Raw genomic sequence first — 25736 nt, 5'->3', positions numbered from 1 at the left:
GTATACTAAAAGAAATGATAAGAATGCTTACACCTGCTGCTTTTGTCAATTTTAAATTATGTTTGCCTATGTTACATATGTATTTTGTCATGGTTTTTCCTTTTAACCCATAAAATTCAAAAGCATGTCTTTAAAACATGTTAACTACTCCTGGGGCTGCTAGTTAGCTCAGTTGGTTAGAGTGTGGTGCTCTTAACAACAAAGTTGCTGGTAAGATCCCCACATGGGAGACTGTAAGCTGCGTCCTCCACAACTAGATTGAAACAACTACTTGACTTGAAGCTGATGGGTCCTGGAAAAACACACTTAAATAAAAGTTTGAAAAAAAAATGTTAACTACTCCTGTCTTAATTCTTTTATTGCCCGTACTTACTTACAGTTTTCACATTTTTTTCCTGAATCAGTAATGAATGGAATGTTTCTGATCTGAGTCTTTGAAGAATATGACATAAACAAACATGTGCCTTCAAATTTCTGCTTTTAAGAAAAAGATCAAATTATTTTAAAACAGGATGTAACTCTTATTTTTCTCTCCAAAAGAGTTTTACTAGAATCAGTCATGTTCCTAAATATCAAGAGTGGGAAATAAAAATGTTCTCATACCTTTGATCTCGTCTTGTGACTATTATTTATGTCATGGATGTGTGTGGCTTTGCGTTCGAGAGACTCGACACTGCGTTCCCGTTCCTTCAATGTCCCCAGTTTGAGTGCTTGCCACTCCTTGGGCTAGAATTCTGGAACATTGTATTTTAAGACATCCTTCATGACCACTTTAAATCTATTATCACTGTGATCTAAATTTCCTTTACTGGTTACTTTAATGGATCGATTAAATATCTACGAAGATAGAATGCAAAGAAGTTACCGCCCCTGTATTATTGCCCTGGCCCCCTTATAAATAGGCAGAATAACATTCAAAATTCATACTGATTGAAAACTGAGAAAACACAGAAGCCATATTTTCTCATTGTCATTACCACTGTCAAGAAGAAAATCAAGGTCATAAGACTTTCCTAGATTCTATTAAGAGATTAATGTAGCTTAATCACACCCAATTCTCTTTCTAGGTTAACTAAGCAATAAAAGTTGATAATTTTTCTTGAAAGTTACAAGTACAATCTGCATATACGTGATTTTAAGAATAATTTAATATGTTAACTTCAACTTCAACATACAACTATATTCAAATGTAATTATATTGAATGTAAAGAAATGGATCCTTACAAGACCAAAATAACCCACAGGCCATGAAGTTGGTTTCATGTTTTCCTTTTTTTTTTTTTTTTTGTTTAAACAAATGTGCCCCACGATGGTTCAACTTTGGCAAATGCCATAAATACAAAAGCTGCAGTTTGCAATATATCACATCTAGAACCCAGAGAAGGTGAATTAGATAGAAGTGGTAGTCATTCTAATTAAACAACCAGGTAACATCATGACAAGTTGGTTTGCAGCATTAAAACTGTCTATTTAAGTTTCTTTTTTCTTAATGATCAGAGGTCCCACGTTGTCTCCAGTTTCTTCGTTGTGTTTTGTGTGAGCTCCATCACAGAATGGGAACTAGGAAGAGAAAAAGAGAATGTGAAATGTCCAATTGCAAAATCAGTATTACGTTTAGCAGAGTGCAGGTGAAGTTCAATTCACATATATAATTCTTAATATAAAATTGCATTTCCATTTGTGACATTTGATTATGGATGTTGAAAACCTTTACCGTGTTTATGCACTAGTTACATTTCCTTTCTAGTGAAGTACTAAGTCCATTGTCTATTTATTTGTAAGCTCATATGTTTAAAATCAATTTGTACATTATCCCTCTGTTGATCATCTTTGTAGCAATTTTTCCCGAAACCTTTTTATTTTGCTTATTTTTTCATACCCTTAATTTTTCCACTTTCATACAAATAGGCCAACAGTTCCCTTTTTAACATCTTTCATGGAGACTTATTCCTAGAAATGTGGTAGATTTCCATTCCTCCTCATGATTTCGCATTTTAGATATAACTGACATTTTGGTGTCCAGTGGGGGTAAAGGGACAAAACTAAAATTTTAACAGTGATTCCCAGAGTGTTCTCCAAAGAAGTGCAGCAATATATTCTGATATGGTTTCATTCTGTGTTTAAAAAACATACATAGCTGTTTTGAGTCACAACATACACAATATTATTATTTTAAAAAGGTCCGACAATAAAAAACATTATTGTAACCCTAAACCTTCCAAGCTGACTGGACTATGGACACCTTTAACATTAATATCCATTATCATGGTGTTCTATACAGCACACTTTGCAAAATGCTATTCTAGATCTTGTTACTTCAATATAATCAAAGGCTGTTGCTTTTTAAATTGTTACACCTTTCTTTATAATTTTATCAAAATAAATTCTACATATAAAAATACCTCTTTGTAAGTTCTACAAGTATATTATCATATTCATCAGCCTATGCCACCGAGATAATAACTGTTTAAAATATGCCTAAAATTGGGCTAGTTTTCCTCCATATTATTCTTCTTTATTAAATCTTTACTATTTATTCTTTATCTAACTTTTTTAAACTTTACCTATTTATTCTTTCAGATAAACATGAGAATTTTTTTGCCAAGTCCCATTTTATTTCTCTTATAGTTTTCAACCTCAGGTCTCAAAAATATTCTGACAAGATTATTTCTGTGTTGTATGTTATACGGTTATTAAAATTAGGTATATTTTCATACCCGACCCCCTCCCTCCATCTACATCATTGGTTTTTGCAAGTATATCGTTCCTACTGTTAAATGATAAAAATAAGAATTCAACAATGTTTTAGGTGTCTCCTCAGGATTTTACACTTAGAAGTTCCAATTATCAGTATATTATTTTGTTTCCTTCTATATTTATAGCTTTTATTTCTATTTCATGTCAAACGATGATAGCTAGCACCTTTGTTTTATTTTTGATATCTGGAATGTACCCACACTCTAGAATTTAGTTTCATGTTTAGTATAATGTACACTGTTGCATTTGAGGAGCCTATTTAGAAGAGTAAAGTAACAAGAGTCTTGGCCTTAACAGTAAAATCGCTTTATTACTTCACAGTGAAGTGTATAATTCAGATACTTGGAACCAGTGGATAATAGTATATAAACTTAAATTTGATATCAGAAGTGCCTATTCTAAGACTAAATAAAATAATATTAGGTTAATGTTTGAGAAATTCAATTTTAATTTTACTATCTATATATATTCTAAGAGGCAGTAAATTAGTTAAAAACTACAGAAAAACTGAAGGTATCAGCTTATCTTATATTTCTGAGTATAAATTCTATCTTGGGATAGATGACAATACAAATGTAATGTATACAAAGCTTACATAGTTCTTCTTTTTTAGGTCAGTAAGATGTGATGCTCAGTTTAGTCATATTAAAAATAAATCCTTGCAGCAAAAATATGAACCGAAGCTTTCAGGGATTTTTTTTTTTTTTTTGGCATAAAATAATCAAACTAAAACGTATCCTACAGCAAAGTACAGCATTTCAAAGTGACATATGTTTAATAAACAAACATGATTTTACAGTTAGAATAAAAGTTTACATTGTAAAAGACTCCATTTTTATAAATAGCCCACACAAAACATGTCACTGTGTATTTTATGCACACAGGTTATAAAAAATATTTCTGGAAAATGAAATCTCTGTAAATTACAAAGCCTCAAATATAACTTACTGATGTAGCATGTTTAACTTTTATTTCTTTCTAAATCTCATGTTAAAAATAGTAGAAAGCTATCACTTTCTTCTTTTCCTCTATATATAGAATGAAGAACAGGAGAGAAATGTATACAGAAATAAACAAAGAAAATCTTATAAAAGATTAAGAAAGCCATACATCAAAAATGAGCATATACTTTTTATAATCTGGTTCTGCCTAAAAACTGAAATTTATATGTTTCATCATGTTCTTAAAAGTAAACAAGTAAAAAATAAATATTTCTTTAAAAAGTGGTGAGCAATAGATCCTGGCTATTTGCTAACAGACGTTTCATGCTTTCAAAGTATATAAACTTTTATGCCTTTAACATGTAAACTAGGTATTAAAAATCATTTGTTCAGAGACACAGATATCTTTTAATAGTACTTTCTATTATCACTTAACCATAGGAATTATTGACTTAAATCGGAATCATACCCCAAACTTCATATGAAGATTAAGTATTCTCATTATATTTATGAATTAGGGATTTCTCACTTTAAGTTATGAAACGACTAAATATTTTATTTTCAACCAAAAGCCAAAACGAGTTATTTCAAGATAAGATTAAAAATTTCTTAGAAATGCTTTGTACATGTCAATGGAATATATTTATTGAAATTACTTCGTGATTCTTAACACAGTATAAATGAATGAATGGTAATTACTTGGCATTAAAATTCAAACAGTAAATTACATAACAATGTTTTTCAGCAAGTGTCTTATTTATTTTTAATCTTTATATGGAGGAGAAAGAAAATAAGTGAAAGATACATGCTTTCTAACATAATCTACAGAGGGTGCCAAAAAAATGTATACACAGTTTAAGAAAGGAAAAAACTAAATTAAAATTATGCTGATGGTAACCCCTTTGAGCACCTCTTGTAATTACAGAGGTTAAACTTGTATTCATCTTTTGTTATCGGTATATATTATTACAACTTTAATACTTTAATACAGTTTTTTCCTTTCTTAAAATGTGTATACATTTTTTTGGCACCCTTTGTACTTAGTATAGTTTTTGTATTAAATAATGTAATGAAAACATAAAAATGTTATTAACCCTCTTTCATTTAAAAAAATTGAAATTTGTTAAATTTGTCAAGACATGAGCAGAAATTAGAAAACAAGAGGCATATTTAATTCAGGTCATGTAGTACTGATACTTAAAACTAAAATAAGGGGCCGGCCCTGTGGCTCAGGCGGTTGGAGCTACATGCTCCTAACTCCGAAGGCTGCCGGTTCGATTCCCACATGGGCCAGTGGGCTCTTAATCACAAGGTTGCCAGTTCAACTCCTCGAGTCCCGCAAGGGATGGTCGGCTGCGCCCGCTGCAACTAGCAACAGCAACTGGACCTGGAGCTGAGCTGTGCCCTCCACAACTAAGACTGAATGGACAACAACTTGACTTGGAAAAAAGGCCTGGAAGTACACACTGTTCCCCAATAAAGTACTGTTCCCCCTCCCCAATAAAATCTTTAAAAAAAAAAAAAAGTAATGGCATTTAAAAAAAAAACAAAACCTAAAACGATGAAATAATTGAAAAAAAGTTTAGCTTAGAGTTGAGTATAAAATTTGTTCTAAAATGCCAGTCTTTGTTTATTAACACATCCTAGAGAAAAGTTTGTGAATTAAATTGGCTGAATTTCCTGTATGTGCAAAAATATCCTATTATGTTTGTTAACCCAATTAAAAAACTATGAATCTCAAATATTTTTAAAACTAGGGAAGAAAGGATTATGGAGAAAAGATCGGAATAAATGTTTAGGAGGGAAAAAAATCACCAGGATCCTTGTTCCACTTGGAAAACTAGCAACATTGTCAGGGTCTTCATCAAAAACACAAGGGCTGTTTCTTTTTAATGGCCCCATATCTCAAGTTATGATGTTTCTGTATTCAAGGGAGAAATAAATACAAGCTCCTTATTGACTTAATATCTTCTATCTATAACAACTGAAAAACATTTTTTATCTTCCTTCTCCACACTTTGTATTTTTAATGAGAGTTTGGATTGTATTTCCCAAGGAAGTTGCCTGGGGTCATTCCGGCTCATTACATAAACAGCTCTGAGACACAGGACTGCTTTGGTTGAGAAAGAGAAAAGCAATGAGATCTCTGAGACTTCCTGAGGGGACATGGCATTTTATACCATTCTTATGTACTTTAGTAACATGTAAGAACATAGCAGATACAATAGGAAAACATACAAGCAGAAATTAAGATTTTACAACTGTCCTTATGTGGATGGATTGATCAACATGCAGAATATTGTTTCCCTGAAAAAATGGACTTGGTGCAACCCACTTCCAAACCATTAATAGGATGGAGACTTTCTATAACACACACACACACACACACACACACACACAAGCACACAGTTAACAAAAAAACGGACTCAATTTCTGAAGTTGTAAATGAAAGAAAATGATTCTATATAGTATGTCCAGTTGCATTTCATTTCAATTTTAGCTGAGCTCCTGATGTTAACTAGCATGCCTTTCCTCTATTTCTTGTTTATTTCTTAGTCTGCATTCTTCTGGAGTCCTTGTCCAAATTCTCTCCTGCCTCCCAGATGGCTACCACACAACTCAGAAATGATGTAACACCTCACGTGAGTGGGAGTCGGTGGGGTGGGAATCTAGGAAGACTATGTTGCATACTCTTCCCTCTTACAGCAATGTTCCCTCATCTTTTTGTTTACAAAGTAAGACTCTCTTCCTTTTAAGGCTGTTTCACATCTGTGCTCTTAGCCTCATTTCCTTCCACCTTCTTTCCAGACACCACTGTCTCAAATAGTACCTTTCCCTGTAGTCACTTTAATCATTTCCTCTCTATTGGCTCTTTTCCTTCTCACTTCACATGTGGATACTCTGAAATACAGAGCGTGCCAAAAAATGTATACATATTTTAAGAAAGGAAAACTGTATTAAAATTGTAATAATATATACCGATAACAAAAGATGAATACAAGTCACATTTGACTTCAGCAATTACAAGAGGTGCTCAAAGTGGTTACCACCAGCATCCAGACTCTTCTGATTACGGTGAACTACTGCTTGAGCAACGTTGACCAAAGTGTCTACTTGTGTACAATTTTTTGGCACCTTCGGTATTATGAAACAGGCAAGTTTCTGAAACAGCAGAGGACTTACCAATGCTGGGAGGAAGACAGTAGGAATGAGATGTGTTAAAAATGTAGTTTCTGCACTTCACTAAGAGATCTGATTCATTAGGTCTGAGAAAATTGCTCGTTAAATGCACACAACAAACTAGTGACTGTACTGAGATGAGAAAGTCATAGGCAGTCAGGATCGGGACCTTGGTGGAGGACATCAAGGCCAAAGAAACAGTTTCAAAGTAGCTGACAGGAAAACGTGGAGAAGGGAACTGGGCGGGAGGGGCTACCACATCAAACTGCAGAGTCAGCCAAGGCACTAGTCCAGGTATGGGGAGGGGGCGATCAGCTTCTGGTAAACAACTTAAAGATTGCAGACTCAAGGACATATATAGTCCCTGGTGCAACTTAGCCCATGGGGTGTTCCATTTTCGGATCCCCGCCTTCTCTCCGGAGAGCTTTTCTCTTGTGTTTTACAATAAAACTGTGTGCTGCTTAAATTTGCCTCAGATCCGCGGTTCCATTCCTCGGGGGCTGCGAGATCACGACCGAGGAGACACACCAGGATACCTGTATCACTTGGGGGCTCGCCCGGGAGAGAAGCAGACCTAAGGATTATCCTTGCCTTTACTACTTGCCCACTGTACGGGCCTTCATCATTTTTGTCCTTTTCTCCTATCACACAAAAATTGGGCCTCCGTCGGCGATTTAAAGGCCACTCGCGCGGCCGCCGATCTCTGACGCGGAGAACAGGTCTTCCGCGATCCAAGGCAGCTGATCCGCCGGTTTGCATCGGGAATGTTGGCCGGCCGTTAGGCTTCTCTTTCTCTGCACGGAGGGGAATGTCCTCGGTGTGCGACCGGAGGAACGGACCTAGGATGACAACTGCAGGACCCTGGCCCTGGCGACACTACGATGGATCCTAACGGTGTCCGCGGTCCCACGCCAGTCCGACAGCCCCAATGGGTGCCTTGGACCGCCCCGCCCATGCTGTCGCTCTCCTTTCAGCCTCTCCTATTACTGACGTTTTGTAAGACGTTGGTCTGGGCCCTTTCCCCGTTAGACCTCCGCTCCCACCTGACACACTATTCCCCCTGACATCTACGTTAAGAAAATGGACCTTTGCCTCGACCACATTTTCCTAGTCACCCGGGACCTTTTTTCTCCAAACACCTCGCGGAATTCCTCCTCGAGTCCCCTCAGCCTGGTGTTGCCCTGAGGTTCCCACCCAGCATCTCTGTTGTTTCTGCTCCCTGGCCCACTCTTGCTGCTTCAATAGCTCTTGCCTGGCAGCCAATATTCACTTGGGCCTCCATTCATGGGGGCCCGAATATCTCGCCACCTTTCTCTTACCTCTGTGTTTGCCCCCCCTCCGGCAGAGTCACCAAAGTTACCTCCCATATACCTGTTTCCCTCTATGTCAAGGAATCCTCTTTCTTTGAGGCCTTTTGGGGCTTTTGCCCCCTTTTCTTAGCCCCTATCAGGACTGGGACTCCTTAGAGCCCCTCTCCCTCAGAGACATCCCCTCCCTCCAGGTCTGAGCCATTTATACCCTCCTCTCCGTTCTCTTCAAATGGAGTCGCTTCTACATCGCCTGGCCATCAATTTCTAGGAGGCCCAGAGTCGGGGCCTCCATCCATCCACCCTAACACGTCCCATTGTCGGCCATGCATTTTACAGGTCTCCTATCATAGGGGTAAGCAAGCATTCACATGGGGTCTGGGTCAGGCAGCCGAGGTGAGCATGACTAATCCTGTCAACTTGTGACCTCCCACAGACTGTCCCCAGAGACTGGGGGCAACAAGGAGACCACCCCGACCATGCCCCCTCTGTGGAGGAGACCACTAGAAATCGGAATGTCCTTGGAGGCCTCAACCCTGGGGGCCAGCCGCATCCAGCCAGGCCCCACACGAGACTGAGGGGGTCCCGGGCTCTTAATAATGGCTCCCATGTCTCAGTTCCCCATAGGGACCCCTGAGCCCTGGGTACTCCCAGAAATAGAGGGGAAGCTTGTGAACTTCCTCCCTGTAGAGACAGGAGTCACTCTCTCCATCCTCCTCTCTAACCTAGGGACACTCTCAAATTGCCGTGTTACCATCTGTGGGGTAACAGGAAAGCCAGTCACCAAATATTTCTCACAACTCCTAGAGTGTTTGTGGGGTGTTTTCTCATTCCTTCTTGGTCATGCCGGAAAGTCCTACTCCACTGCTGGGAAGAGATCTCATAACAAAACTAGGGACCACAGTCCTCCAGACCCCTGGACAAATCCCCAGCTGTCTCCAAGGAATAGAAGCAGACATTGACCCTGAAGTTTGGGATGCGCCTGGAAGAGTTGGCCACGCCCTAACTGCTACCCCAATCTGTATCCACCTCAAGGATCCCTATACATTCCCTTGTCGAAGTCAGTATCCTTTAAAACCCGAGACACAACAAGGATTAATCCCAATTATCAACAACCTTAAGAAAACAGGGCCACTCAGGACATGTAACAGTCATTACAACACCCCCATACTGGGGATCCGAAAACCCAGTGGAGACTGACGATTGATGCAGGACCTCCGGGCCATACACCCTATAGTTCCAAACCCTTACACACTTTTAGCCCAAATACCTAAAGAAACCAAATGGTTTACTGCCTTAGACTTGAAAGACGCCTTCTTCTACATATCCTTAGACCTTGATTCACAATACCTTTTTGCCTTTGAGGACCTCAAAAGCCTGACCTCGCAGCTCACTGGGACAGTCTTTCCCCAGGGGTTTAGGGACAACCCACATTTATTTGAACAGGCCCTCTCGAAGGACCTGTCCGAATTCTCCTCTGAGCAGTGCACCCTGTTACAATATGTAGAATAGATGATCTCTTGTTGTGCGCTCCCTCTGAGAGCCTTATAAGTCAAGGAACAACTGCCCTCTTAAATTTCCTGGCTATAAGGGGTTACAAAATTTCTAACGCCAAAGTCCAGATGTGCCAGACCACAGTCAAATATTTGGGCTTAACGCTTTCGGAGGGACAGAGAGCCCTAGAGCCAGAAAGGGTTCAACCCATTTTCACATATTCCCCTCCCCAGGACTCTCAGGCAACCTACGGGTTTTCTGGCATTACAGGATATTGCCATCTATGGATTCCTAGCTATGGAGAGATAGCCAGACCTCTGTACCAAATAATCAGACACACAAGAAGCCAAGATGCACCTGGTGCTCGGGAATCCCGAGGGAAAGCAGGCCTTTAACCTCTTGAAACAGGCTTTACTAACTGCCCCAGCTTTGAGCCTTCCGACCTGGTGGCCCTACAACTTACATATCACAGAGAGGAAAGGAATGGCACTGGGGGTCTTGACCCACAAAAAGCGCCTGCCCAACAACCGATAGGGTATTTAAGCAAGGAGCTGGACTTAATAGCTCGTGGGTGGCTGGCCTGTCTACCTCCGGACGTTTGCAGCAACCGCCCTCCAATACCAGAGGCCCTCAAACTCACCCTGGGGCAAGACCTCCCAGTACACACCCCACACCACATCCAGGGATTACTAAACACTGAAAATAGCCACTGTCTCACAGATGCTTATCTCTTAAAATACCAGGCCCAGCTGCTAGAAGGCCCGAGAACACAGATCAGGACATGCTCTACCTTAAACCCTACCACCTTCCTCCCTGAGGATCACATGGAACCGACACATGACTCTCAACAGGTGTTAGCACAGACCTATGTGGCCAGGTGGGACTTGCAAGATGTGCCTCTAGAGAACCCAGAGTGGATGCTCTTCACTGATGGGAGCTCTTTTACGGAAAATGGGGTCGCCAAGCTGACTACGCCATAGTCACTTTGCATGCGACCATAGAAGGAAAGGCCCTGCCCCCTGGGACTAGTGCTCACCTAGCTGAACTTACTGCCCTCATCCAAGCCTTGGAACTGAGTAAAGACAAAAGGGCTAACATATTTACTGACTCAAAATATGCCTTCTTAGTTTTACATCCCCATGGAACCATATGGAAAGAAAGAAATTTCTTAACAGCCACTGGGTCTCCCATCAAATATCATCAGGAGATCAATCAGTTACTCCAATCAGTACACCTCCCCCCAAAAAAATAGCGGTCATACACTGCAAGAGACACCAAAAGGGAAACGAGGTTTCTGAAGGCAATCGTCTAGCAGATCAGGCAGCCAAAAACGCTGCTAAACTAGCTCCCACAATAGCTCCCCTAGTCTGGGACGGGTTGGCAACACACAGCAGGCCCCCATACACACAGGAAGAACAGCAGTGGACAAAGGAGATGGGCTACACTTATGTGCCTATAGAACGGCTACAAAGTGAAGATGGCTGACTGCACCTCCCAGCAGCGAATCAGTGGAAGGTCCTCAAAACCCTACACCAGGCTTCCATTTAGGGAGGGACAGAAACCCTACAGATGGCTCAACGTTATTCACAGGCAAAGACATTCGCAAAACTATAAAAAACATCCTTACCTCCTGTGAGGTGTGCCATAGAAACAACCCCTTAACACATCCTCAAACACCCATGGGAGGGTAAATATTCAGGGGGGGACTGGCAATTAGATTTCACCCACATGCCCAAAGCAAAAGGATATAAATATCTCCTAGTATGGGTAGACACCTTCACACATTGGGTTGAGGCCTTACTCTGCAGGACTGAAAAAGCTATAGAGATAGTTAAAGCTCTAATCACAGAAAGCGTACCCAGGTTTGATCTCCCCAGGTCCTTCCAAAGCGACAATAGACCCTGTTTCAAATCCTCAGTCACTGAAGGAGTCTCTAAAGCCTTGGGAATAAACTACCATCTCCACTGTGCGTGGAGACTCAGTCCTCTGACCAAGTAAGAAAGACCAATGATATTATTAAAAGACATCTTTGAAAGCTATCCCAAGAAGCCAAAGCTGGACCACCTTGCTCCCTACAGCTCTCTTTGTTTATTCGAAACACCCCTAACAAACTGCGCCTAAGCCTTTTTAAGATGCTCTATGGCAGACCCTTCCTAACAAATGACCTATTAGTAGACCAAGACCGTAAAACCACAGAATTGACCCAGCATGTTACCTCTCTAGCCCAATTCCAATAGGCCATCCAACAGATATCGGGATCACAACCCAGAGAAAAAGGCAGCCCTCTGCTTTCTCCAGGGAATGAAGTTCTTATTAAAACCCTTCCCTCTTTGTCTCCAAGTCTAGACCCGGTTTGGAAAGGGCCTTACACGGTAATCCTCTCTACTGCCACAGCAATTAAGGTGCCAGAATTCGATTCCTGGATCCACCGCTCTTGGGTCAAGCCCTGGACACCCGAAGATTCCAGCCCTGAATACTCCAGCCATCCCCAGGGAGATCTGAAATTAATCCTGTGCCGTTCAGATAAGTGCCCGGATGGTGGGACTTAACCCCCAGAGAGACAATAGTGGGGGGTTACATTCTCCTAATACTTGCCTTTTTCCTTTCTCACTGTCACCCTCATCCGCGGTACCCTAGACCTAACACCCCTTCCCTGCCATGGTCTCTCAAGAGCAGGCTTGAGTTTAGGACTAATTTGTATTGTATTCTTAGGACTCACTCTATTGGCCCTACGAAACCTTCCCGAAGTCCGGGATGACAGTGGGACTCGTCTCCCTTGTTCTCCTTACGGCTGCCACCTACGCCCTCCAGGCAGAGGGAATCTTAGAATGGGTCCAGCTGATGGCAACCACCTTTAATCTAACCGATTGCTGGATCTGTGGAAGGGAATCCCTGGGGACAGCCATTCTTGCCCCTATTTTCACCTGGCTACGAGCTAAGTATACTGTCACCCCCCTCCATTTTTTACACTAGCCCTTTCCCCAACAAGGCCATTGAGGGACTGTTTCTGACCACCTAGAGGGAGGGCATGGAGAGCAAGAGACGACAGAGTCCCTGGTCCAATGAAGCCCAGACTCTCGCCTGGCTAGATAGGCTAAGCCGTAATACTTCTACCACCTTTCCACTTTGCTTTGAAAATGCTACCCAAACTGTGCGCTCAGAATTATTCCTTGGGGAACTTCTCTCCTCTCCAATGTAAATTCACTTTTAAGGTCACCACCAGTTCTGGGGAAGAACATTGGAATTCCTCAAAATATAACACCCTGCAGGCATATAAAAATCCCACCAAATATCACATTCCTTAGGACCCTACTATCCCCCCACCCCCAAGAAGGGCATTCTTTACAGACACCGCAAACCCATCCTGTTCCGCAGGATGGTCTCATGTAGTCTGCAACACATCTCAGCTCACCTTGGCCTCAAGACTGCTCCTCTCCACTCACTGGTTCTCCCTAAAATCTTACCCCTCAAGTGCTTTAGCATCCACGGTCTCCGATAGACTCAACACAGATTTAACTTTAATTTGGCAAAAACTGAGTGGAACATCCTCCGGTCCAGCCAAACCCCAAACCCTTTATACATATGGGTTTAATCTTAATCTAATACCTGAGGAAGGTCTCTTTTTCTTCTGGGGCACCAGAGCCTACATCACCCTACCCCTTGGTTGGACGGATCGCTGGAGCCTTGCTTTCCTAGCTCCCATGGCAGACTATGCTCCTGGCACCAGCTATATGCCACATGTTTTGAAATAACTGTACTCCAGAGTACGGAGGGTCGCAGTAACACTGGTTCTAGTAATCCCGCTTCTAACCAGGATTTTAGTTGTATCCGTTACCTCCTTAGGAGGAACCTCCATTCATCTATCCGTCCAACTAGCAAAAGCTCTAAAAGAAATCACTACTGGAATACAGAAACTTACCCAACAGGTCGATTCACTAGCAGGGGTGGCTCTTCAGAAAAGACAGGCCCTAGACTTATTAACTTCCTATGCAAGGGGAACATGTGTGTACCTAAAAGAGGAATGCTGTTTCTACATAAATCATACTGGGTCCGTGGTCACCCACTCAGACACTGCAAATGAACTCATAACTTCCATTGAAAATTCTCAGACTGGTGAGCATCCCCGAGAGCTCAACTCTTACGATGGCTATGGCCCCTCCTGGCCCCTCTACTAGTCCTCCTCTTTCTGCTCTCATTTGGACCCTGCAACCTCAATCTGCTCATTTGGTTTATCTCTTCTCACCTAGAAACCATAAAGCTACAAATGGTACTCAACATGGAGCTGCATTCCTCCGCGACTGCGAGATCACGATCCAGGAAACACACCAGGATACCTGTATCAGTACCTTAAGAATGAATTAGGATGAAACTAAAGTTTATGTTGCATATAGCTTTTTTTTTTGAAATAGGTAAAAGAGGCATTTAAGTTTTATTATAAACACAACTGGTTTGTATAAGGAAAAAAATTACTGAATGTAAACTCAATACAGTTATCTAATCAAAGGTATTAATTACGAGTCTCCTGTGCACTGATACGTAAGTGTGTGACCTGGCACCTATGTGATAACCTTAGGGACCCCAGAATGTGAGGGAGCTTCCAACATGCCTGAAGAATAAGAACGTCCATTAACTTGAATATTCATAGTAAACTCTTAACTTGATTCATGAGGGAATAAAAAGTACCCAAGATTCAGTGAAAATTCACAACCGACAAATCCTACGTGCAAAGAGGATCACTAATGGCAGCAAAGATAAACCAATAAAAAAAGACATTGAGAAAATTGAAAATAAAATGAATGGTTGGACCTTCCTTTCCTTATGGGAAATGGCAATCCCTAGTTCAACCATCTGGAAACTCTAAATTGTATGATGCAAGAATCCTGGAATGCTTTGTTGAACTATAAAATCTAATAAACATTTAAAATTACTAGCTTCTGTCCATTTGTGATTCTTTCTGAAATACTTGAGATCTTAGACCATGAAAGTATACATTTACTTTATTGACCTTTACCCTCTGGGAAAAGTCAAACAAAGTAAACACCCTTTTCTTGCCCTCAAAGCTAAGCTTTAGAGTTCACTAAAGCTATTACCTTCTTTCTTTTTCTTTCCATTCAATGTCACATTTACCAAAATTTTGCCATAAACTCAGAATTCCAGACTTTATCTATTAGTAATTCACACTTTAACCTATTTGGACACAGCTCCTATTCTAACTATTCTGTTGAAATAACACCAAAAGGTCAATTGACTAACTGTTTAATCCCTAAATCTTACTGTAATAGTCTATTCACCTACATGACTTTGCGCAAATTGATGTTTACAACCAAATCTTTGAAACTTTCCCCCTTTCCACTGTGAAGCCATGATACTCTTAATTTTCTTCTAACTCTGACCCATTTCATCTCCTTTTTTGGCTCTTATTCCTCTTTCCAAAATGCAGAAAATTCTCTAAGAGTTCATAGTTAGCCCTTGATTTTTATCTGTGTCAAGGATCTGTTGTTTGCATTCCTGGGCTTGACTCATCGTTTTGCTGATCTCTATCTCTAACCCTGTCCTCTCGGCTTTAGCACCACATTTCAGATTGTCTGCTGTACATTTCCATTTAAATGTCACCTTTAATTCACTTTGAAATTGAACTCCTTATCACTGTCCTAGGAAATCAGCTTTTCACCCTGAATTCCTTATTCCTGTTCATGGTAATCCTACAGGTTTAGATATTTCAGTGAGCTTTAGTTTTTCTCCCCCAATCTTCCACACAAATAGATCCTTGCATTTGACTAATCCTTCCCTCAAAATGTTTCACGTATCTGTTCATTGTTCTCCATTCCCACAGCTAGCACCCTGGTGTAAATCAAAACTTTATGCCTGAGATCCCTGACAAGGAGCTCCCCCATGTCCGGAGGAACAAATGCCTCACACTGGTATACTCACGACTTGCCTCATTTTGGACTTATTCCTGGGGAGAAGGGGATGCAACACCAGACTAGAGTCTTCATTGAGCCCATCTCTGCTCATATGAATCCTTTCCAACAGATTTTAAGAAAGAGTCCCCAATATTTGCTGGTTCTTTCAAACGCCACCAATCTTTCCAGCAAAATTTAACTCCCATATATATCACTATGCCTTCCCAGGAAATTCTAGCCCACAGTGTAAGCTTTCTTTTATTTAAAGCACTTGTTGTACGGCATCTTCTATAGACATCTATGATATCTGCTGTTTTACTATTTAACTTTTCTCACGCATGTATATATAGTAGACACTCAATGAACCATTTAAAATCACTGACTAAAGAACTATCACAACTCTGACTTAGAAATTCCCTCATTTCTAAAGCTATTATTTTCTGTATTTTGGTGAGCAACAAGAGAATGAAACCTATTATAGGCATAATTTTTAAAAACAAACCAGGCTTAGTCTATAAAATATTAATGAGAATGATTTTCCAGCAACCCCTCTAGTACTTATGAACAATCCCACATTCCAAATGAACAGTATTCTTCTTAAGGTACAACTTGTAATGGCACTATTAATTTTTGGCTCATATTCCATATGTTCTTCAAGCATTTTTCAGATACAATGACATAATGTAAACATGATATTGCTCGGTTATACATCATCAATGTACTGGGAGAAGGGGGTTAGTACAATATGCTTTCCAGTATCTACTATGTGACTTCTTCCTTATTTTCGATATATGATTTGTGAGGACTGTCTGCCGCAGGAAGAGGTCCCTGACATAATGTGTTTTTAGAAACAGATACACCATTTTTATTGTCTGTTTTCTTAGGTCTTATAGTGTCATCTTTAGTGAAATCCATTTTATTTAAATGCTAACAGTGGCAATACATACAGTATTTTTCACCATATTTCTTACAATACACCAAAATTCTGAAGTCATTCAATGCGTGAAGCTTTTTGAGATGACCTTAGGAGAGCACTTCACCATCCTAAGATCACTAGCTGTCATCACTAAAAAACAGCTGCATGTATCATAGATGGCATTTCCAAATGGAACCTGATGAAATGCAATTCTCATAAAAGAAAATTGAAAATGAAAAAATCCTATGTTAGATACTTAACCAGAGGAACAGCAGCTTAAAACATAGGAAACAGGGTGGATATGTTTGCCAGGTAAGAAATTTTCAAGGCTAATTATCAAAAAAACTTTCTCTTGAAATTTCTAAAACTTGTCCCAAATCCAGGAGCTTGAAAGCTCAAGAAAAGAATTTACTTCTTCTGTTTCTCTATGTGTTTAGGCTGCATACTCCCTTTCCTGGGCTAGTGGAGGCTAAGATCCACTTGGGGAGGAAATCCTAAGAGCAAATACAGGGATTTTTATCTCGTTTGGTGAAGAATATGGTTACAGTCACATGAACTCAATGAAAGTATGATTTCATTTTACTGCACAGTGGTTATACATTTTTGTAAATACCTTCCCGAAGAGCACATGGAAAACAGAGAACAGGATACATTAAAAAAAAAAAAAAAAAGAAAGAAAGAAAGAAAGAAAAAGGGGTATCTTAAAAAATATCTGGGGATAACAAGTTCGATAGAATAGGTTAAGCAGCAATGTTACTTTAAAGATGGTATTTCAATAAATGGCTTGTTTTCCTCACCTTTTTGGACCTCCAGCAACGGCAGTACACAGCTTTATCTCCCAAATCCTCCATGTCAAAAGCATGTACGACCTTGGGGTTGTCTTTCTGGATGTGAGGGTTCACCATACATTTGTTGCGATGATCTTTCGCATAAAATCTTTTGTAAGCCAGATAACCAATTGCGGCTGTCCCAGCGGCAACGGTAACTGCTGCAATCCACTCAACTACAGCAGGGAAGGAAACAGGAATAATGATCACAACCAAAATATACGCTAATAATCTAACATGACTGTTCAGGAGATCCAGGGTTTAGAGTATCAAGCATCCCAACAGGCAAAGACATTTAATGTTAACAGAATGATTAGAATACACTGGTGCAATAGTCCTTTTGTTAAGATTTTCCCCAGCCCTTACTTAGGCAATTGTGTATTTTCTATTGACTAATGATAGCTAAATTGAGATACAAGACTGGAAACTTAAGAATTATTTTATAGATGGAGAAGGAAAAAAGGCTTCGTAATTTTTTGTTTGTTTGTTTGTTTGTTTGCTTCTTTCTTTATTTTTTACTTTTTTTAATTTATTGGGGTGACAATTGTTAGTAAAATTACATAGATTTCAGGTGTACAATTCTGTATCACATCATCTATAAATTCGTAATTTTTTAAAGTGTTCATAAAAAGATTTATAATAAGGTGAGCCTGCAGGTATCTATTTCCTTAAAAAATGATACATAAAAAATTCAGATTACAAACAAGACCCCACCCTGCCAAAATCAGGAGGTGATTACGTTAACAAAATGATTCATCAGAGTTCATTTACACAGTAGGTCCTTCAGTGGTTTTAAAATGCATAACCAGAAACAGAATTTGTATCCAAAGAAAAAACAAAAAAGGACAAATAAAACAAAACCACCTGTAATATTAAACATTCAAAGGAATATATCCAGCAGGATTTTGGGCTTCAAAGTCACACAAAAGCTTTTTGTTGTTTTTTTTTAATTTCAAAGTGCTTTCTCATTTAAATGAAAATCAGAATGTACTAATTTCATATTTCATAGAACATATGATGAATATAATTACAGTGATATTCTCATGTAATAAATTCTAAATTTCCATTATCCATCAGTGGATGATTATTTGAATTCCCTACAAACTTCATTTTAAATGTAACGACATTTTTCTACTCATTATTTGCTTGATTAACAAGCCATCTATCCTTTTCAAGGAGCCCTTAGAAACTCAAGCACTTAACAACTACCCCAGTTCCAGAGAATGTTGGAGAGAAGATAGTTCTGCATAGTCTGGTTAGCCTCAGCCTCAGAGGAGAGTTGTCTAGTCCCAGCATGGAGTGGACTGCAGGAAGAAGGTGAACAGGGGTCAGGATAAACACACTGGAATGCTTCCCAGGACTTCCTGAGTCAGATCTTCACAGTGTTTGAAATAAGTTCCCAGACTATCAAATAAAGCCCTAGAGAGATAAGTACAAAAAGCACATTCCAACGCCAAATAAAAACATATAATGAATAATTACCTGTCAGGCTTATTTGCACCAGTGAGTCAAATTTCTGATTGGACTAATATGATTAATCACTTACCTAATAGTACATAAAATTGGAGCTCATTCTTACAAAACTCTAAGGGAACGGAACAACCATGCTCACACTTAGCTCCTTTTATCTTGTCCTTCTAGCTTATTTAATAATTTAGTTTTTATCAAATGTTTCTAATTAGCTTGTTCCTTGGATTCTATTTTCAACCACAGGATTTTTCTCTACAAAGTAATTTAGTGTGTTTTCCTTCCCACAATATTTCCATTCCTTCTTGCTAGACTCCCCTAAAATAAACATTAACATTATGCTCTTCCCAGGTGCTGCTCCACTGAGAAAAGATAGCAAGTCATTTGACAGCTTCAAACATTTGGCCTCTTTAAGGATGCTTTTGAACTGCACATTTTGTGTAGATTCATCTTGATTTTTAGTGCTGCTTCATGATTATTACCCTGTGGCAATTCCAAGCCGGGCTGAAACTTTGCTCTGATTTCTAGCTTGATTCGTGATCTTTCTTGATGCATTATTTACCATGGAACTCCCTTGAAGAAACATTCTCTGTTAGGAGCTACAGCAATCCACTTCTTCGCTAATGGAAAACCACTCTGAATAGTTAATGCACCTATCACAAAAAAGGGCTAAAATATTGCTTTGCATAGTGCATGTTCAAATTTGTTTGCTGAATGTTATCTTTAGAATAAACTAAAAAGGGGGAATATCCCAAACTACTAAAAGAATACAATTCACTAAATGCTGTTGATCTTAGTTACACCTTAATTTTTAGGTGAATTATGAATCCATCTCTAACAGATTTGTTTTAATATGCCTACATATTACAAAAAAGCCTGTGATCCAAAGAAAAACTCCAATTGCCTAGTATTAATTTGCCTAAAGATATAAAGAGAATCCAGTTGTAATTTCTACCTGAAACTCACAATAGGCCAAAAGAATCTGTCTTAGCCATTATAACATTCTTCTATTCGCTGTTCTCATGTGAATCCATATGGTGACTTTTTTTTGGTAAACATTTACCTCCCCTGGAGTTTTTGACGGTGCAAGAAATGATAGAATAACTGACACAGAAAAGAGGCAACAGAAAATGAAAGAAATGGGAACTGACTCTAGATATCACCCAAGAGTGGCTTCCCCAAGGGGAAATCAAAACATGCACTCTGTGACTATACCGCCTAACAAGGGTCACTTATGACCCTACATAAAGGTCACATGGGCTTAGAAAATGGCTTTGTATTTGCTCTCTTGAGTTGTTTAGAATCACAGACCTAGAGAAGATCTTAAGAATTTCTACTTCTTGTTTTTACACCTTCTAATTTTGAATTCTCTAATCTCATTCTCTAATGTAAAAGTTTTACAAATGTTAAAGTTCCCAGACTAAGAAAAATGTTGCTGTTATCATTTCATTAACAGCAGGATGGCAAAAAAGCTGTGGATAGTACTGACAACTCTAGGGAAAAGAAAGAAAAGGAAACTATATGAAGATAGACAAGAATGATGATGGATTCAAAAGTCAACAAATAGAAAAAAAAAGAATTGAAAGCCTGAGATAGTGAACAAAAACAATAAAATCCAAGTAACATTTAGCCCTTGGTAGTGTATATGCCTATTAAGAATAGATAATATCCGAGGCAACAAGGGACTTTACCAAGACCCAGTTTTAAAAGCTATTTCAGTTTATACCTTTTAGACACTCTATACTGGGGTCCAGAAAAATCCTGATCATTATTTCTGCCTCTTCTGGTTTATGCTCACGCCCCTTTTCTATAGCCATCTCTTGAGGTACAGTATTCCTACAGCTAGATCAAACCCCACCTTATCCAACCTTGTTTAACAACGCTTTGTAGCTACACAAATACTAAGAATAAGCCAATATAAAGAACAAAATACAGAAAATACATTCCTAAATAATCCCTCCCTTTCTTACTCTTCCCTTGGCTTACTACTGTGTAATCGTTGGTTTTTAAACCTTAGTATTATTCAGATACAGCGAAACGTGAACTTGTTCCCAAATCCTGCACCCTTGTTTATATTCCATTCCTCTGCTTTTCTCTAGTGTGGGGATTAGTTTGCTTTAATTTACACAGAAATCTTACCCTGCTTCTTTTCTTTTAGCCCCTTTTCTGCCCCAAACTGTCCTTTCCTGCCCAGTGTCAACTGCCACAGAATCAGAATGTTCCTTTCATCTCAGGAGAGGTAGAGGGGAGCTGTGTTTAAATCTGTCCCTCCCTTAGGTCTCCCCCAGATTGGCAGGCTGGGCCTGCTAATGCTTTTTCTCAAGGCCTGGCATACAGGTGATGTTCAATATAAAATTGAGTAAAAAGAAATAACAGATTACTAGCTTGAATTTGCAGATCTATCTGTCCATCCTACCATCAACGTTGCTCTTACACCAAATGCCTTACCTTTGGGCTCAAAGTGTGGAATTTAAATAGTTTCTGAGATTAAAAATGAAGCTTTATTATGAAACATTTCAGACATACACAGGGAATACTATAATGAACTCCCATTTATCCAGCAACAAGAAGTATCAACTCACCACCAATCTTGTTTCATCTATATCCCCCCAATTCCCCTCCATCATTTATTTTTGTTTATAACACATTGGAGCTATCTCCTTTATTCTGTTCAATCTGCACATTCCTTCTCAAGAAAACCAAACCCTTAAACAGTTACTTTAAATGACTCAGTGCACGTACGGAGCCCAAACAGTAGTTTCATATGTTGAGGTTAAATGAATTGGAAAATTATAAATTAGTTTCAATAAAACAGACAAGGATATAAAAGTCAGAAAATAAGAACTCATGAAATTTCGTTTTGGTTATTGCAGTGTTCAGAGTTTGCAACGGGCAATAAAGTGCAAGGTATTAATGAAAACCTATTTTGTAATCTAAGGGTAAAGCCAAATATGAAAAAAAAGAGATTTGAGGAGATAGCACGTTAAGAGGCTGTTTTAAATATGTGGTTAAGTTGGCTGTTTTTTAAAGATGAGGGTGAATTATGAGTGACTTTGGGTATCTAAAAAGAAAACCCCGGTGAGTGAGAGGACTGAGAGCAACAGGTGTCATTAATGAGGCAAGAAAGTGAGGAAGCAGGAGAAAATGACATCTGTAGGCTGTGGAGAATGGTCTCAATTAATCTCTTCTTTGCAAACAGAAGGAAAGGGATTAAGGATGAGAGTAGATTCAATGAGTTTTGGGGGTATCAAGGAGCAAAATGTTTAGTAAACTTCCTGAAGGTCTTCTATTGGGTATGAGGAGTCATTAGAGACTGCGAACTCCATAGTAGTAAAAGCCACTTAATGTTTGAAACTATAATGAATTATAATAAAATATTTGGTATCAAATAAATAAATTTGGTATACATATGTCAATTATATCTCAATAAGGAAGAAAGAGTTTGGTATCATAGACCAAATGGGTATCAAGAGCCATGTCACTACAGGGATCTTTGGATTTCAATTCCTATCACTCGTCCTCACTGCTTCTCCAGATTGATGTCCTGACCTGATCCACATTAACTTTATTTACTATATTTTATATATATTTTATATCTATTTAATATATAAAATATATATTTTATATAATAACCCATCTATTATTTTTCTTCTGAATGTAAACAAGAATTCTGCATGCATACATACACCTTTTATTTTTTTAATCGAACATGTATAGTACTCACCATTGTCAAATACCATTCTAAGCCCTTTATAATTATTAACTATTTAACTAAGAAGAGACATAGCCATCTTCCCCCCAAATCAAATTGATTTTCAATCTCTAGAAACTAATAGGTTTGGTTCAAAAATTGAGAGTAGAACAATTTGAGATCTAAACATTATAAATTACGTGAATTCCCAAGATATTCTCTGTCCCTACCTTGCCATACCACTATATTTGAGAAAGATGGTGCTGGTAGAAAAGATTTACAAAGGCTTTGGTCCTCACAACAAACTTTATGCTTTTAGATGAAATAAGAAGTTGCTACTTCTCATACCAAAGTTGAGTTCTTCAAGTTTAGGTTAATGATAATCTTCACCAAGCAATCTCTTACCCCTCAGAAAATGGCAAACTAATAGGAAAGTCACCTTTGGATTTCCCTATGGTTAGATTTAAAAAACAAAACAAAACAAATCTGTCTCAATTGCAAGAAAGATTAGCCTGCAGGTAGCATGAAGAAGTCCTAGGGTTCACCTATTTCACATTTCAATAGTATGCTACCTAGAGTTTAGTGCCCATTTACACAAGACTCCACATTTTAAAGACACATTGTGGAAGTTTTCCACCCATATCACACAAGTGCAAACTGCCTTCCTATAAAATTACCAGTGGCTGAAGTCACATGAATATTTTATTTACACAACAGTCTTATTCCTGAGAAAATATAGGTTTGGTTTTTCTGAAAACAAAAACACAAAAATCACTCCCTATTTTAAGTGCACCGAGGTGCCTCTATTTAAAGGAGCCTCAAGAAGAATATCCTATCCTTTGCAATAATTTTTGCAAATATATATCTCATTAGTAACTTTAAAATGTCATGGGTTATCACCCTCACTCTGTCAGGTAACTTTTGGCAACAGAAGTAGAATTCTCCAATTTAGAGAATCTATTACAAAATTAGGGCTCAAGTTAGTAGGGACCTTCTACAGAATATGGCACCCTAGATGCTTAGTATTTACTAAATGAATCAATGGAGCTATTTTTAATTAATTTCTGGACAATTTCTTTACCTTTACTTAACTACTGTTACAGGTAACCAAACATTAAGGTGTGGTGTTTTATACTGGGCAGAGATCACATGTATTACATAGCTGGTGCACAGTATTTTATTAATAATTATATCACCACTAAGAATTGTTATTATGTGAAGCTCCACATTAAATAACTTCGAGAAAGTCTCTTAATTTTAATTGGATCTTCCGTGAAGTAACGTTTCCAAACGCTATGGTACTAGCACGGGAAGCAAGACTGAAAAAACTGAAGGCTCAAAGAGCTCAGTTTTCAATCTTCTCTCCAGGACTACAGCCACCCAACGCCAGATGCCATACGCATAATAAAAACCTGGAAAAACTGAAGATCTCGGATTGGGTTTCTTCCCTTTAAAAAAAATGTGCAAAACTAAGATGTGATTAGTCATGCATCTCTTCAGGGTCGCGGGAAATCCACTTTCTCACTCCACGGTGATTTAAACGGAAGAAGGTGGAAAAGGTTTTTTTGTTATTTTTCCTTTCCACTTTTCCAAGCCCTGTGACTTAAGAACACAGAAGCGTCTCAAGGGAGAACAAGAAAAGCTAGCAGCGGGATCATTAGGTTTTAAGGTTTGGCTAGTTGGGGGAAACGTGATCCAGACCTGGGTAGATGCCAGCATGGCCCCCACGCCAATTATGTCCGGGATACCACCAATCCACACCACTTTCTCTCTCCGGCCCAGACAGCCCGCAGGCCGGCCAAGAGCTTGCCCTTCTGCATCTCAAGGTTACAAGACCCACGGGCGCGCAGAGCAGCGGTAACAGCCCAGAGAGGAGCTGACGAAGCTGCCGCGCAGGCCGAGTCTCACCCGCTCCCAGGCCCCACTTCACCTCGTACGTTGGAAGTCAGACTCATGGCGCCGTCGCTTGCAAGGCGTGTGCACAGGACACTGAACACAAACGGGCTAGCGCGGACAGACGGAATCAAGGTGCGAAAAACGACCTAAGTGCACCGACTCCAGGCTTTTACGGCGCAGGCGCCGCGGCAGTCCGCAAGCACGTGTGTATTATCCGCCCTGATGCGGAGCATGCGCAGAGCGGCGTCCCGGGACTTAGGGAAGTCTACAGTCCGGATTTTGACAGCTGCAGGAGGTGGGAGGAGGAAGAGACCGAGAGAGGTAACAACTGAGTTTGCGCAATCTTGAGGGGCGGGGTCCTGGCGTTTTGGGGCAGGGCCTTGGGAATAGGAAATCCAGGCCTGATTTTACGTCTCTCCCAGGTGTGTGGTTCTCTTAAGGAGGTGGACAGGTGTTGTTAGTAGGACACTTGCCATAATCAGGTATCTAAAATCTTAGTTAAAAAATATCTTGTTCAGTCCGGCACCTGCAAGGGTAGGTTCAGCTTTCATATAAAATGCCAGTGGCAGACACAATAATGAACTGTAGAGTCCCGTTCCAGAACCTCTCCTTGCTCCCGGTGTACACCCGTTTCTCCTGCCTTTGACCCAGTTAGTCACCTGTCGAGGATATTAAAGCCTGCACTAAAGGTCGAGTGGGAGAAAAAAACTGGCTCTTTTTTTCAAAAAAGGTGCTCACTTAAAAAAAAATGATTATCTCTTACATTCTCAAATCAGTGTGAGTTCCAAAAGATTTTAATAAGCCACTTAGGGGCACCAATTTGGGGAGAGGGGCTAATTAACTTGAAAGGTGTTTTGAAGGTGCGTCTTCTAAGAAGCTGCCTGTTTTTATTCCTACCTTTTCCGTGTGGGATGGGAGTGGAGAGAGCTGACTGCAGTTAAAGGGTAGCCTCCCAATCCACCCTCGGCACTGCTGCTGCCTAACTCTCCTTACACTTGCCTGACCGCTCGTCACAACTGGAAGCCCCTGGCGCCTTTGAGCCGACGCCAGGAAGTGCTGAAACGCGCACTGAATGAATGAAGGTACAACAGCCCTGGTGGTCTCGTAACGCTGGCCCGGGGATGGGGGTGTAAGGGACTACGAGTGTGCTCGCCCTATGCAGGTCGCGGTCAGCTTTCCCTGGCCTCTTCTCGCCCCCACTTCGGAGGCGGGGAGGGGGGAGGTGGTCCCGTCGGGCGGCCTCTGGGCATGCTCAGTAGCGGCCGCGGCCGCGGGTCGCGCAGTCGGAAGCTCGCGGCAGCGGCGGCCGTGCAGGCGGCGCTGACGCGCGCGCGGCAGCGGAGGGGACTGGAGGAGG

At 39.9% G+C, this 25736-nt stretch overlaps 1 protein-coding gene across 1 annotated transcript; it reads right to left on the bottom strand.

Moving 5' to 3' along the window:
• Positions 1–1264: 1264 nt before the first annotated feature.
• On the bottom strand, positions 1265–24619 carry CISD1 (CDGSH iron sulfur domain 1). The gene is made up of 3 exons (XM_033131338.1): positions 24414–24619; positions 17296–17501; positions 1265–1560 (listed from the first exon to the last, which is right to left on the bottom strand). The coding sequence occupies exons 1-3, from the start codon at positions 24436–24438 to the stop codon at positions 1471–1473; spliced, it is 321 nt and encodes a 106-aa protein (XP_032987229.1). The 5' UTR covers positions 24439–24619; the 3' UTR covers positions 1265–1470.
• Between the last annotated feature and the right edge of the window lie 1117 nt (positions 24620–25736).

This window comes from Rhinolophus ferrumequinum, chromosome 16 (assembly GCF_004115265.2).
Source record: "Rhinolophus ferrumequinum isolate MPI-CBG mRhiFer1 chromosome 16, mRhiFer1_v1.p, whole genome shotgun sequence".
Taxonomy (NCBI): Eukaryota; Metazoa; Chordata; class Mammalia; order Chiroptera; family Rhinolophidae; genus Rhinolophus; species Rhinolophus ferrumequinum.
The sequence above is the reverse complement of the archived record's forward strand: the minus strand, read 5'-3'. Positions and strand labels throughout refer to the sequence as shown.

Excerpts from the sequence above, each read along its gene's own strand:
- CISD1 (XM_033131338.1), bottom strand. The coding sequence starts at position 24,438 with ATGAGTCTGACTTCCAACGTACGAG. Across the intron at positions 17,502-24,413 it reads TCTGACTTCCAACGTACGAG|TTGAGTGGATTGCAGCAGTT; the intron begins GTGAAGTGGGGC and ends TCCCTGCTGTAG. Across the intron at positions 1,561-17,295 it reads GTTGCTGGAGGTCCAAAAAG|TTCCCATTCTGTGATGGAGC; the intron begins GTGAGGAAAACA and ends TTCTCTTCCTAG.